Source organism: Dryobates pubescens, chromosome 29, assembly GCF_014839835.1.
Source record: "Dryobates pubescens isolate bDryPub1 chromosome 29, bDryPub1.pri, whole genome shotgun sequence".
Lineage (NCBI taxonomy): Eukaryota > Metazoa > Chordata > Aves > Piciformes > Picidae > Dryobates > Dryobates pubescens.
This window is the reverse complement of record NC_071640.1, coordinates 5,731,871-5,746,090: the sequence shown is the minus strand read 5'-3', so window position 1 is coordinate 5,746,090 and position 14,220 is coordinate 5,731,871. Positions and strand designations below refer to the sequence as shown.

Here is a 14,220-nt window from a genome sequence, read left to right as displayed (position 1 = left end):
GTTTCCCCCCAGTTCCTAATCCGAAGAGGAGGGAATTAACACAAACACAGAAATGACTGCTTTAAAATATACGAAGTAGAAACTGGATTTGCTATTAACCATTTGCAGAAGAGGCAAAGTAGCAGTTATACAAATGACACAAAACCTACTGTAATTCTTACATTAGTATAAAGTGATTTCACTGAAGGAATTATTTCAATATTTCACATTACAGTTAAGATAGAAGGGGTGTGTCAGAGCTCTGGCACCCCTGTTAATATCATCTATCCTAGATTACACACGACAGTTTTAAGAAAGGACCCTTAAATGATCTACATCTGTAACATGTTATTGGCTTTAAAAAAATAATAATAATAATAAAAGAATCACTTGCAATACCTCACAGAATCTTCACGTTAAAGCATGACCACCTTGTAAGAGTCCTTGTCAAATAACCTGCAGAAATAATAGAGCATCTTGCTACGAGTGCTCAACCCTCTCGCTCTTGTGACTAGGCACCAGTCGGTTTCATCTGAGAAAAAAAATTCAAGTAAGACTGAGCTGTGCTGGCTTGGAGCGCGGAGGCCTCATGTGCTGGAGGTCCAGACGTGCATTTGTTTTGCTATTTGGTGCACGTAACCAATGTCAGGTCTTTGATCGGGGTCGGGGTATATGCACATGCTGACCAGCTCCCGCAGCTGAAAGACAGGAAAGCGTGGACAAATGTGAACAGATCCAAACGGTTCTCACTGGAAGAGAGCATGGGAATGTTTGTCCGACCGCTGGAACCCAGGACAGGAGCTGGGCCTCTCGGCAGACTGCAGGCACATCTCCATCTGTTCTGTCCTGTATCCCACTCAACCCTGCAAAAGGAGCAGGATGAACCTTTTCTGCCAAACCTTCCCCACCGACAGGTCAAAGCTTCCATGCAACCCAGTGGATTTTACATCATCCTTTACAAGGTGGTAGTTGTGCATACATACCTGGGGTTCCCTGCTCAGTGGGTTAGTGCTGCTGCGCAGCCAGCCACCTCTGACCTGTCACACTGGCAGCTTCACAGCATTTCCTCCCCCGACCAAGGGGAATTTCAATTCTCCTCAGTGAACCACAGCAGCAACAACCAGAGGCATCACACAACCAGCAGCTCACAATCAACAGGAGTCTGAAGCACAGGACAGGGGAGCCAGCTGGCAGAGTGGGGAAGGAAGCCTGGCCCAGGAGGACTCGGTGACTGTAGCAAGGGCATGGGCAGAGGGAGGCATCCGTTGCGTGAGCAGGATGTGCAGGAAGATAAATGAGAGCACTACCAGCTATCTGACTCAGCTGACAGGCAGAAATGGACTTGCCAGTGAAAGTGGATGCTGAGGAAAGGGAGAAGTAGAGGGAGCGGTTTGGAAAGGTGCCCTCACCAGAGCTCTCCTGCATTTCCCACACCAAGCCCTGGTAGCAGGCCAGGTCAAGGTTTTTAATGGAAGAGCAGCCCCTGTGCTTTGTAAGAGAGTGGTGCATGCCTGTCAGACACCAGTGCCTCCTAAAAACCTTTGTGAAGAGGAGAGACTGGTCATTGATTATGTTTAATAAATAAAATGCAGAAGGGCTGAAGTCTCCCTCCCCCCCCCCCCTCCCCCCCCAACCCTTTTTATTGTGCACATGAAAGATTGTAGCTTTTAATTATACAGACACTGAAAGCTGCTCATACCCCCAAGGCACCGGGAGAAACAGCCTTGAGCCTCTGATCTTCTCACATCCCCCAGTAGCCACAGTGCCAATTATTTTAATGGTAATTAAAAGCATGACCATACAGCTATCAAGCACACGGCTTCAGCCGCATCACTGAATGTCCTCAAGTGAGGTTTTGGCTCTGGATGGAGCAAGGCCTCCTGCTTCACACTGAGCTGGGCCTGCCATGGGCTCCAGCAGTGATTCCTATGGGGGCAGGAGGGAGGGAGGCAGGGGCAGCACAAGCAGCAAGGACAGGGTGTAGTGCAGAGACTGCTCACTGCCCTGCCTTGTCACTGTGCATCCGAGCCAGGCTGTCTCCACACTAAACTCATCTCCACTGCCTGGCTCTGGCCAAGCCTTTCCTAACTGCTGTGGTCACTTAATCCAAGGGCCAGGGTTGCTGCCTTTGTAACCCAGACCCCAAGGATTTAACACTTAGCTCAACCCTGATCAGAAAGACCACAGACAAGTTAAAGCTCTTCTAAAGCTCTGACCAGAGTGTGCAAAATCAGAACGATTTGTCCAACCAGTCAATACAGCACTTAACCACAGCCCAGGAAGTTTCCTTATGCCAGGACAGCACAAGCATTGCACCATCATCTACAAGAAGCTGTCAGACCAAGCCCTGATAGGCACCATAAGCCAGTATCTCTGATTACTAACAAATTTGTTCCTGATACAGAAAACTAATCCTGGCTGGAGTCCCAGGTCCTCCTCTTGTACAAGCAGCCAGTTGATCAGAGAGGATTTGGACTGGTTAGTCACAAAGAGGAACATCACTGAAAGGAAACCCCATTAAAGCAGGCATTCTTTAATAAATGCTCTGCCTTGTTCATCTAAAACAACACTGCAGCTAAAATATTCATGTGATCAGCAGTCAGCCTACAGCCAAAGCTTCGCTTCGAGACCGCATTACTGAGGCACAGGAAAGCCATGCCGATGGCTGCACTGGAAGCGTGACATGGCCCAATCCTCACCCCAGTCCTCAGTGGGAGGATATAAAGGCTTTGCTGTCCCACATCACTGACAAACCTGTGGCAATGATGATATCAGAGGGGCTGTGAGATTCTGTCCTTTCAATCCAACCCAGAGACATTTGCTCCTGAAGGACCGTGCCTCCATCTGGAGTGAGGAGCAGCCACCCATCCACCACAGGAAGAACAAATTCTTTCCAGTGCAACCTGCTGCTTCAGGCAGCTGCCTCTTCCTTTCCAGTCCTGTCTGCTTGCCTTATCTATCTCAGCTGATGGGAGTCACCAACACACTTTCCTACTCCAAAATATCCAAGAGTCCAATCTTTGGACTAAAAGCAGGTACTGAAAGTGGAGCCATGTTCTGGTGTTGAGAGAACTGAAGCTCCTTGTGGTTTCAGTCAGAAGCAGCAGCTAACACAGCAAGAGGAGCCACAGCCAAAGGCACAGCCCTCCTCCGACTCTGTCAAGCATTCTGTTAATAGTGTATGAACACCATCTGGAGTCTCGTTCTCTGGGACCTGGCGCCTTTGAGCTTTAAACCATCCTTCTCACCCTGGATTGTATCACTACACTACACACACTCTTTAGCACTGCCAGAGGGAAGCAAACAGACAGTAATTGTAAAGACAGGAAACACATCTGTCAACTTACACTAATTCCTGCTGCCAGCAGGCATATCCTGAAATGCACGCTGCAACAGCATGGCAAACGTGAATGCACAGAGCTGGGCCTGGCTGCTACGGCAGCTTGGGGAAAAAACCCAGAAGAGATTCACTTTTCCAGAACAGTTCTCAAAATAATCTTTTTGCATGAGCTACACCGAATAAAAAGCCAAGTAAAATGTAAAATATGTGGTGCAGGGTCCCTCTCAGGGTGGAGACCAGACTGTCTGCTGCAGACGGTATTTCCCCTGCATCCTGCCTCTTGCTCCTCAGAACTCTGAGGTGGAATAAAACAAAAGAAAACCCCCAAAGGATATGGTGAACATTTAAAATTACATTAGCCATTTCCTTTCAAATAGAAGGCAACTAACTGACTGAGGAGGTAAGGAAAACCAGCTGGTGTGTCTAGGTAAGGCGGGGGTGGGGAAGGGAGAGGGAAAAAAGCCAGCTCAAAAGGTCTGAACAAAACCAACAGGAGTGTCTGCAGCTGAAGCAAAACATCACCAGGGAGCAGGCACAGCCACCATTCTTCATGCACTCCAGTTCAGCTACTGCTCTTTATATCCCTTGCTTTCATATGCACAAAACCTAGGCTTTAAAGAGCCCTGGCATAGCTACTGTGTGGATGCTCACTGCACTAAACTAAAGAGCTTTCCTTCCTTATTTCTTAAGAAGAGACTTTCCCCCCCCTTGTTTCACTCCACAGATTTCATAAACAAGTACTGAAGCTCTGGTCCATGGCTGTGTTATTGTAAGGGGAAGGAAGTGAAGGGGAGGGCTTTCCCATGCCTCACTGCTGGATATTGTCAGCATCACTGACTTTCAGTTTCATAATATTCCCTGCATTAAGAAATCTTTTGTGTCTTGATTTAGTTTGTCAATAGTCAGACATCAACAATGACAGTTTCCTTAGCCAGCCCTTCAAGTACCCAGGACACACTGGCCTGTTCTGCCTTGGATATGAAGGGGGTGCTCCTCATGCAGAGAGGAACTTCACTGCACCTCCCACATTCCCTGCAAAAAATCTTCCCCATTTACCTTTTCAGAATAATGTTCTGCTGGAAGAGGTGGGTAGTCACATTGCTCTATTTTTTGGCAGAGGGAAAACAGGTTCATTTTATCTCCATAGAAAGGACTCTGAAGAGCTGCCATCTGGAGAGGAAAAAACCAGAAAATATTTCAGAAACGTGAAGGATTTAACAGCCCTCAGCACTGCTGCTCTGCAGGAGCAAAGTCTTTGACAGCACACAAGTGATAACTTCACTCTCAGACTGTCCACAGCCAAAGCTGCTCCCAGCTCACGACACGCTGTCACAGGGCTGCTGCCAGGCTGCCACCACCACATGCTCACCAGCGCCCTGCTGGCCTCACACTGAGCATGCAGCATTGTGCAACTCCTCCTGCCAGTCGTGCAGATGCAGCAGTGCCAGTTGTGCCTGCTCTGACACCATTTACTGGGCACACCTTGTCCCAGTCTCCCACCTCCACTACCCATGACCAGGGCACACAACACTGTGCTGGGGAAAAAAACCTCTGTTTTCCTGTCCCTGTGATTCTTTCTGCCCAAACCAGATGTGAGACACCAGGTATACACAGACAGTCCTGCAAGCACACAGGAAAAAGTACCTGTTTAAAACAGAAACAAATCAAGAACTAGGATGCTCAGGCCATGGGGCAATCAGTGAGAAACCAACCAGCTCTAAGGTGACTATGAAAACCTCGCAAACACAATCATCTCTTTCAAAAGCAGAAGCTCTTCTGTCTTTGACCACATGTCATAGTTCCAGTCTCCCTTGGTTACAACCATATTCAGTCCATTTGCTCTCTGTGACCAGCAGCTTTTTAACAGCCTGCCATAGGGACTAAATGGATTATTTGTGGGCATTTAGCTGTTTCAAAGACAAAGATCTAAAGCATGAGCAATGCACTCCAGCCTTTTAAAACAACCAAAACAGCCTCAAAACAAACGTCCTCTCCTGCTGGCAATCTGCTGTTTAGAAAAGAGTATCCCAGGTGGAAGTGGGAACCAAACTACTGCAAGTTCTCCTCCTCAATCTGGCCTTTTTCAGTTGTTTTATAAATCCAGCATTTGCACCTCCAAAAATCTGAGAGATGTCCCAGACAAACAGCCTCTTCACGCTGCAGGGAGAGCATGACGGAAGGCTCTGGGTGGGGAAGAATTCCTTTCAGGGCATGTGGAGACTCCTTACAAAGATATGTTTATATCATACTTAAGTCTCAGGAAGGAAACGGTATCTTTGTGTGTGGAAAACCATTTACACTGCAAGCTCTCAAACAGGAGGTCTAAATGACCGCTGGAGGAGAAGTCTCAGACAAACAGTTGTGGCAAGACAGGCATTTCTGAAGTTGGAAGATGCAGCTGAAGTCTACTAAAGGTACACACCATGTAGGTGCTCAGCACCTTCCCTCCCACTTGCCTCCACTAGGACCCAAGCCCAGCAGAGCCACCTGTGGCTGATGGCCATGCCAGGCCCATCTGGTCATCAGTCCAGGGTGCTGCTCATGCGCTGCCCACACAGTACAGTGATACCAGCTCCTAATGAAGCACCACTGGACAACTGTGGATCTTATCCACTGTTGAGATCTTAAACAATTTTGCTACAAAACACATCAAATTGGCAAGCTTTTCATACTGAGGCCAGCTGAAGTTGATGCTTCTCACTACAGCTTTAATAGGGGGTTATTTGGTAATTATTAGTCTTTTGCTCATTACCATAGACTGTGAAAGCCAGCTGAAGAATGCTGTCTTGTTGCTGACACACAAAGCAAGCTCCCAGCAGAATTAAAAAAGTCAATACTAGATCCTCCACTCAATTATCCTGCAGTTAGGAATCAAGATTGATGGATTATCAGTGATTTGGTGACAGAGAAGCAGTTTGGAATAAGGCAGAGGTTTGGGCTGGACTTCCAGCAGGCTGTGGCCTGGCACAGAAGCATCCCTGAGCAGGCTGTGGCTGGGGATGTCTTACTGAAACCTTCTTCTCATTAACACATGTCCAAATGTTAAGCAATGTAGGACATGACGATAAACAATCCTTGGTTTAAATTATAAACATTTTAAAAATAATTTGCAGTCCTTAAGCTCATTCCATATAGGTTACTGTGTGAAATCAGAGAAAAGCTGTCTCAGCTACAGGGTAAGACAACTGTGCCAGAGGCCTGAGACCCTCTGCAAGGAGTTCTGAGTCATTACGGGAAGTAGTAAGATATGTTCTGGCCAAATTTCCACAGTTCTCTCCTTATGTACCACCAGGCTAAACTTTCTCAGGAAGCTCTGCCAGAGGTATTTATCATCTATCCTGAGAGGCTTATAAATGGCAAAAGAGAACCTATGCAGGTAGCCAAATTTCACTGAAGGACACAATGGACACAGGGCACAGCTCAAAAATCTCTCAGAAGGTTCCAGGCTTGTTCAGTTCAGTGTCCAGTGCTTCATGTAACATAGCTTGAGGTATCTGCTGTGCTAGTGACATTTACTGTGCTGCAGGCTGAGCAGGAATAGGAATTACACATTTAACAGGGGCACAAAGAAGCAGGTTGGGGAACAGGCAGGCTTTTAGCTCTCTGTGGTTTCACCACTATTACCAGTAGTAACACCAAAATACTCCCTATAAGTCTCCAGACCTGAAGCTGAAGAGTTGCCCAGCAGGCTTGTGAACAGGCAAGAGCCTGGAGAGCCTTGTGTCCCTGCCTTCTGGAAGGTTTTGAATGTAAAAGGTGACACTATGTCACTGTTACATCACTACTGTCATAATAGGAACAGGCAAATCAGTGGGGAAGAATTACAGGCTCCAGTTAGACTCTCATCTCCAATTAAAGATTGATAGCAAACTGCTCTCAATCAGTTACAACACAAGTGGAGAGCCCAGCAAGCAGGGTTGTTCCAAGAAAAGCACTAATGGGCACATTAGGGAAGGCACAGGAGGCACTGAAGGGTTAAACAAGGTCTTCAAGACTTTGATACAAACATCAATAATGCCAGTGAGGTTCAAAGGGGTTTTTCAATTGCCATTAACTCTTCTTTCCAAGTCTAGTTAAGCATCATGGGCAGAAGAGAAGGAGTGGAAGCAGTGTCGAGTTCTGGGGTGGTAAATGCAGGGAGTTAAAAGGGGAAGAGGTAGCACACATGGCCTGACTGAAACAGTCAGGTCTGCAGGGATTGTGACCACCACAGGCCACCCGAGTGTCTCACTAACAACAGTTTGTGATGCTGCACTGGGGTTTGCTCCTGACATTTTGATTAGAGCAATTACTGCAGGACAGCCAGATCTCCACTTAAAATGACCACCATGCAGTATGACTGGTTAAAAAATACATACATAGGAGCCACTGCTAGCGTTTAAATTGATTGTCTTGCCAGAGAAGCTAAAGTCATTGCTTGTAGCTATGTTCTGGGAATTAACAACTTATTTTCATCCCCTCCAAGTTATCTTGCTGACAGATATCTACAGGAAGTGAGGGCTGAAGACAGTTACTACTATATTGATAAGATTTAATAAAAATCACTGTAAGATTATCAATGTCAAAGTTAAGTGGTGCTATGTGGCATCACATCCCAAACCCCTCAATGTTCCCTAAATGGATTCCAGTGGACACGCGTGTCTCTGAAGGCAATTTGTCCATTAAATCTCTCTGCAGCTTATCTACACAATCTATCTGGAGAAAGATCAGAAGTGACTCATAACCACACAAACATCCCGTCCTTACTTTTAAGCCAAATGGAAAAAACCATTCTCGTTACATGAAATTAGTGAAGATAAATTACAGCTCCTTCAAAAGACAGAGGAATCTGATCTTTAATTTTCCAAATTCTAGCAAGTTTAAAGAGTCAAGTAGCTGTTTATCTACTGAACACACAACTGGAACTGTCTGGTCCTCCCTGGAATCTGAAAGCTCGCACAGCTCCTGCTCACAAAGTTAAAGCTTACCTAGGGAGAAAGCGTATTTAAAACCGCTTCCCATGCCAAAGCTTTCACGTTACTATAGAACTGCTACTCCTACCAGAGAATTATGTTTAGTGCACAATTAAGTCAGCTTCTTGAAATGTAAGGAGTACCAAGACTACTGTGCCATAAGGGGACCATATTGCCTGCAACAAAAACATAGCACAAAGCTAAATATTTCTCTCGGCATAAATCTGGAATCCCATCTCCAGCAGAGCTCAGCCTCTGACTTGCCTCAGAACAGCCCCCAGAGCAGCTCTGTGCTACAGCAGCAAACGGGCAGCGGTGTGCAACGTGAGTGACTTTGACCATGACTGACAGACTTGGCAAGACCAACACACCACAGCAGGGCCAAAGTCCTCAACCTAGCAAAACCTTAAACTGAGATTCCTCTTCAGGCCCTACACATGAAACATAACTGGAACTGTTCAGCATCATGCATTACTGGGAGCTGAGGCTTCCCTCCACCTGTTACCACAGAAAAGAAGCCAAATTCCTTTCAACCACCACCAGCAGACCCAGGTACATGCAGCTATACTGCACCACTCCAGCTTTCAGTATCTCATTACAAGCAAAACCACCCTTTATAAAAAAAACCAAAACAACCCAGCTTTTAATCATAGGTTGTTGCTGCTTTGGGAATTATTAAACATCTCCTGAACTCTTTTGCTAGAGGTAATGAGAGCTTGAGGACAGAAACAAAGCCACTCAATTTAAGCTCCCAATTTTCCAAATGTTTTTGATCAAGTACTTAGCAGAGTGTCTTACAGCCTTCCTCTTCCTCCTATCCCAGGGAACTTCAACAGCAAAGCAGTGATGTAGCCATGCTGGGCTCCAGTGTCTCCACCAAACTGGATCTTCCCTTCAGCAGATCTAGTGGCTACTTGCTCTGATACTCCTAAGGTCAGCACCGGGGCTTTTACACCACTCATGGTGACTTAATGGGATGTTTAAGCCAGACACCCAGACACATCTTGCTCCTTAATGAAGCCCTATGCCGTGGCAAGCATACAGCACCACCAGCAGTTGTGAGCAGGCTGATGGACTGTGGAGATACAGTTTTTGGATGGACCCTGGTTGGAGTACAAAACGAACGAATGTGGGTTCCCCTCCCCATCAAGAGCATTTTCTGGAACACACTTCAGTCCATAACCACACCTGGGCAGCTCTCTTATATTCGAGAAGCTGAGGGCTGTAGGAGCCCCCAGCTGCTTAGGTCCCTTCAGCAGCATTTATTGATTTATTTCACTGAGCTCCCAGCACCAACCTCCCTCCCTGAAGACACCCAGCACATGGCACATTCACACTCTGCCAACAGGAAATCAGCACCTATGACACTGTACAGCTCAGGGCTTGGTAGCACACTGATGACAGTGGGTCACCTCACTCAACAAGCAGTTGGTTGTATTAGATGAGCCTTCTCCTCAGCAGCAAGGAACAGTGACAAGCACTGTGCTCCTGCTGGGAAGATCAATGGTGTGGGGAAATTTATTTTTATACTGCCAGGTCCCAAAGGTTTGTTTAACAACTTGCTGAAGTGGATGCTTAACTTTTGTAGTTTTCACATCTGATGTGCTCACAAAAGAAATTGTGTTTCTGTTTATTCTCTAACTCCATGTGGTTAGAAGTTGTGGTGAGAAGCAAAATGTCATCAGTTCATGTAATTTATTATGCAAAGAGGATGTGAGCAATACTCCTACCCCTAAACACCCCAGGGATTTGTAATTCTCTGGGCTGGAACAAAAGTTTTCTCAATGTTGACAGACACTGGCAATTGAATTCAAGGACATCTAAAAAACCATTAAGATCAGATTATGTTTTATCCCTGCTAAAACCAAAATCACTAAACAAAGTACTGGTATAAAATCATAGCACTGATTTTCAAACTACATGTAGTAACTTCTAGGAAAAGCTGCCTGCTGGTGTATGGGTCACAGAGTGCCTGCTTTGTCCCTCTCTGTTTGGCTAGAAGACAATGTACAATTAGAAAGACTCCAGCTCTAGTTTAATAAATTTAGAGAAACTGATTTCACAGTGCATAAAGCCTCTGTTTTTCTTTACTGAAAGCTCCCCAAATTAGGCTATTCTGGTTGGTCAGAATGCATTTTAACAAACTAGTAGCTCAGATGGAAATAAATTTGCTATTTTTAAAACACACACAGAGCAGTCAGGAGAAACTATCAACCTGCTGCCCTGACAACAGCTCTGCTGGCAGTCAGGAGGAGGAATGCAGTAAGCTGACATGTTCATGTCCACAGCCTCAACATCCACTGTGACCTACAAATTAACTTTGTGTAAGCACAACCCCTTTGTTGTCCATACTCTAGAAGCACACAATGAGCACAAGAGGAGTTAACTTTTCCAAAGGTTTCTCAACAATTAAGCTGAAGTAAGTCTGGCCTATTCAAGCCCTGTACTGCATTGTATGGTTAAGACAAACTTGGGGGGGAAGAGGGTGGGGGAAGAAAAAAAGTTAGAAGATACTTGCCTCATACAATAAACAGCCCAAAGACCAGATATCAGATTTAAAGTTATAGCCGTTTTCATGTATTCTTTCTGGGGACATATAGTATGGAGTTCCCACTGCAAAAACAAACAGACAAGGAGTTAGTGTCTCCAGAGTGACTGTGCAGCCTGTACTGGACCACAGCTTGACTTTGTTCAAGGATTAGGTTTAACACGAGAACCAACTAGAAGAGATTGGCACAAAAATTCAGAAACAAATGGTGGTTTCGAAGGCACAGCACCAAATACATCATCCTGTGCAGAGCTAGAGGCCTGGGGGACACTACTGAGAGTATTTCCTGTGCTTCTGAAATCTGAGAAACGTTTTCTTCCCCCTCCAGTCTTCTAAGTACCTCCAGAGTGTCTCGGGCGGCCAGAGCGATCGTAAAGGATCATCCTCCTCTGGATCACTCAACAGCACCGAAACCGCAAGTTAGATGTCATGAACATACTCGGCTGAAACAGGGCTCCTGTGACAGCATACTGACTGAGCATTCACCTGGCACCCACCACACCAGCAGCACGACAGGGGCTCAGATATGATGACAGGGTACCCTTTTTATAGGTTCAGGAGACCATTTACTGCAGCAGAGAAACAGAAGTAACAAGCCCAGCAGCAGACAGGTATTCAGAAACTTTCTGAAAGAACCAAGGTAATAATTCCAAACTTTAGAGCACTGCTGCAACCTGCAGCCACATCAGAAGCTGGGGAATTTCTATGTACTTCCAGAAGTCTGTATTTTATCAAAAGAAATTTACTCCAGCATTTTGGACAGAAGTTACAGGAAATTATTAATAAATTCCTTACCTCAAAAGGTTCTTTTTTAAATCCTAAATAAGTTTCAGTTGTGGTACTGAAAATACAAGACATCCTGGCAGTCTCAACTACATCAAATAATCCTCAGATACATCATTTATTAAAACATCCAAGGACTTTACATGCTCTCTTTTCTCTTGCTTCCCCTGCTTGCCTGTCCCCTGTCAGTTTTTTTTTACTTTTTGCTTTTGGCATTCAAGTGTATCCTTCTCCTAATTAAAGACCTTTCCTTGCAAGATGGCAAATGTTTAATTTGCCTGCAACGTTCAGTTTACAATTTCTCCATTTGAAATGCTGACTGCAGACAGCTGGAAGACTAATAAGCAGTTGAAGGATGGTGTTAAGAGGTGGAGGGGGAAGGAAAGCCACCACCTTCCCCCAGCATTCCTAAGGAGGGGTTTGTACAATGCAGGAAACAAATGAGCTCTGGGGCAGAAAGCAACAGCTTCCCAAAAGGCAACAAAATCACCTCTTGTTGAGTGCACAAGTGACCCAGCACAGAGCTGCTGCTGTCAGTGCACTGAGCAGAACCACTTTGGGGTCCCTCCGGCTCAGACTGTGCTAAGCTTACACGAGTGCAAATCCTAACTGCGCTCCTCTGCCTCTCAGAGAACCTAAACTCAGGCCAGCATCCCAATGGTACAGGCACTGTTCCACACCTGTCCTCCCAGAACAGAAAGACCCTTACAGCCCTGAAGAACTCACCACATGTATATAAACCAAGACAGAGGAACAGTGATCAGCTGCTCTATCTGAAACTCAGCTTGTGCTTGCAGGTCATTCAAATCAGAAATCTCTTCACTGTCACAGTGAAGAGCACCCTAATGAGAAACCACATTTCTGCAAATCCTATATACAAACTACAACACAGGAACAACAGTTTTATTTCCATGCTCAGCAACACAACATCCAGCCTTGGAGCACATCATACTGACACTGTCCCAGATCTGGAAGGTTTTAACTGCCAGTGAAAGGCCTCTGTGGATGGATAGCCCAGGTTATCTTCCAATAGCTACCTTTTAGCAGAGTGCACAGAGTAACCACAGAACACCAAGAGCAGACAGACAAGAGTCATTCAAAGAGCCCAGCATGGCTTTCCACGGATGTCTCCCATGTGCATGCAAGATGCACACGAAGGACAGCACAGATCTCCAAGTAATTCCCACACATTTGCCAGATTTCTGTACAAGAACTGACTTGGTTGGGAATAGCACTGATTCATTTTCCTGCTTAAAAATATGCAGCTGCAGAAGAAATGGTGATTCATCATGTGAAATTCTTGGAGACAGTTCCGGAATTCCCCACTGAGCACCAGTGTGTAAGACACTTCCCTACCTTCAACTTCTCCATGCTGCTGCTTTTCTCCACTCTGCCAGAAGAGCTAACAGGGCGCCTGAAGCTGCAAGACCTGCCAGCCCCTCACTGCCAGCGACTCCAGGAGCTGAGCAGGAGCACACAGAAGCACACAGCTGGCAGGAGGCAACAGAGAGATCATTCCCACTCTTGCTCCCCAAACCCTTCGTGCTTCAGAGTGCTGGAACCAGGGGTAGCCTCCAGCCTTCGCTGTTCTTGCGATCAGTTATTCTGGGTCACAGCGTGACAACCTCAGAGCAAATAACAATGTGTGGGCTCCAAAGTTCTGGCCTTGCCTTCCACGTTAGCAGGGGTCTGCTTGGTAGGCTAAAACTGTCCTTTCAGATAATGCCTTAACCTGGCCTTCGATCAAAGCAGGATGACAGGGTTTATAACACGGCTGAGTGCCTTATAGCCCCTCTTTGATTTTCTGAGCATTAGTCTCTTCCATTACATTAATGGGTCTGTGGAGCAGTCCACGCCTGAGCTGATTTTAGGAGGTCTACCTTGCACATTTACCTATCATTACTGGAGTGTTGTCAGCAAATGGACGAGCAGGCGAGCCTCTGCGTTTCAAAACCGAAGCATTAATTTTTAAATAACTGTCATGATAAAAGACTGACAAGCCCAATTCTCTTTATGGCCTGTCCAACATTATGTGGGAATCTCCTGTAATGAGCATCTTCTAGAAAACCACACAGGGCTTCCAGTGCAATCAGCCAGGGCTCACCATTGCATTACATTAGTCAATTTGACAAGAACAGGCTAATCAGGGACTATTAATCAGACACTTTCTTTGCATTTGCCCTGCTGAAAATACAAAATATTGTTCAGATTCAATACTAAGCATCAGGTAGTAGAAATTTGTGAAGGTTGCAAAACCATAGAGCAGATGATGACTAAAATTCCTGAAAGTCAAAACACTTCACTTGAGATCAGCCTGCTTCAGTGATACCAGAACAACATTTCTTCCTGCTCTCCCCAGCACTGTCTGTGTGCACAGCTACAACACCCACATGGACCAGAACAGCTCTGGGATATCTGCAATAGTCAACTTAGGGAAATACTAATTATTTCCACTTAGATTAGGAGCAGAGGCTTGGTTCACCAGGAAAACACACAGGCAAAGAAGTGAAATTCCTTTCCTCTGAGCTAAGAGCCTGATCTGCACAACTACAGCAGCCAGTGTGCATAAGTGCTTAGCTGCCACATAGATGCTCAGAAACACCCAGGGAAGATCGTGC

At 45.8% G+C, this 14,220-nt stretch overlaps 1 protein-coding gene across 1 annotated transcript in view; it reads right to left on the bottom strand.

The window, feature by feature from the left end:
• Positions 1–10: 10 nt before the first annotated feature.
• NEK6 (NIMA related kinase 6) overlaps positions 11–14,220 on the bottom strand; it is a 62,172-nt gene continuing 47,962 nt past the window's right edge. The window contains exons 8-10 of the mRNA XM_054174375.1: positions 10,790–10,884; positions 4,376–4,489; positions 11–677 (exon numbers count right to left, since the gene is read on the bottom strand). Of these exons, the coding sequence (XP_054030350.1) occupies positions 567–677; positions 4,376–4,489; positions 10,790–10,884 (320 nt within the window). The 3' untranslated portion in view covers positions 11–566. The remainder of the gene's footprint in view (positions 678–4,375; positions 4,490–10,789; positions 10,885–14,220) is intronic.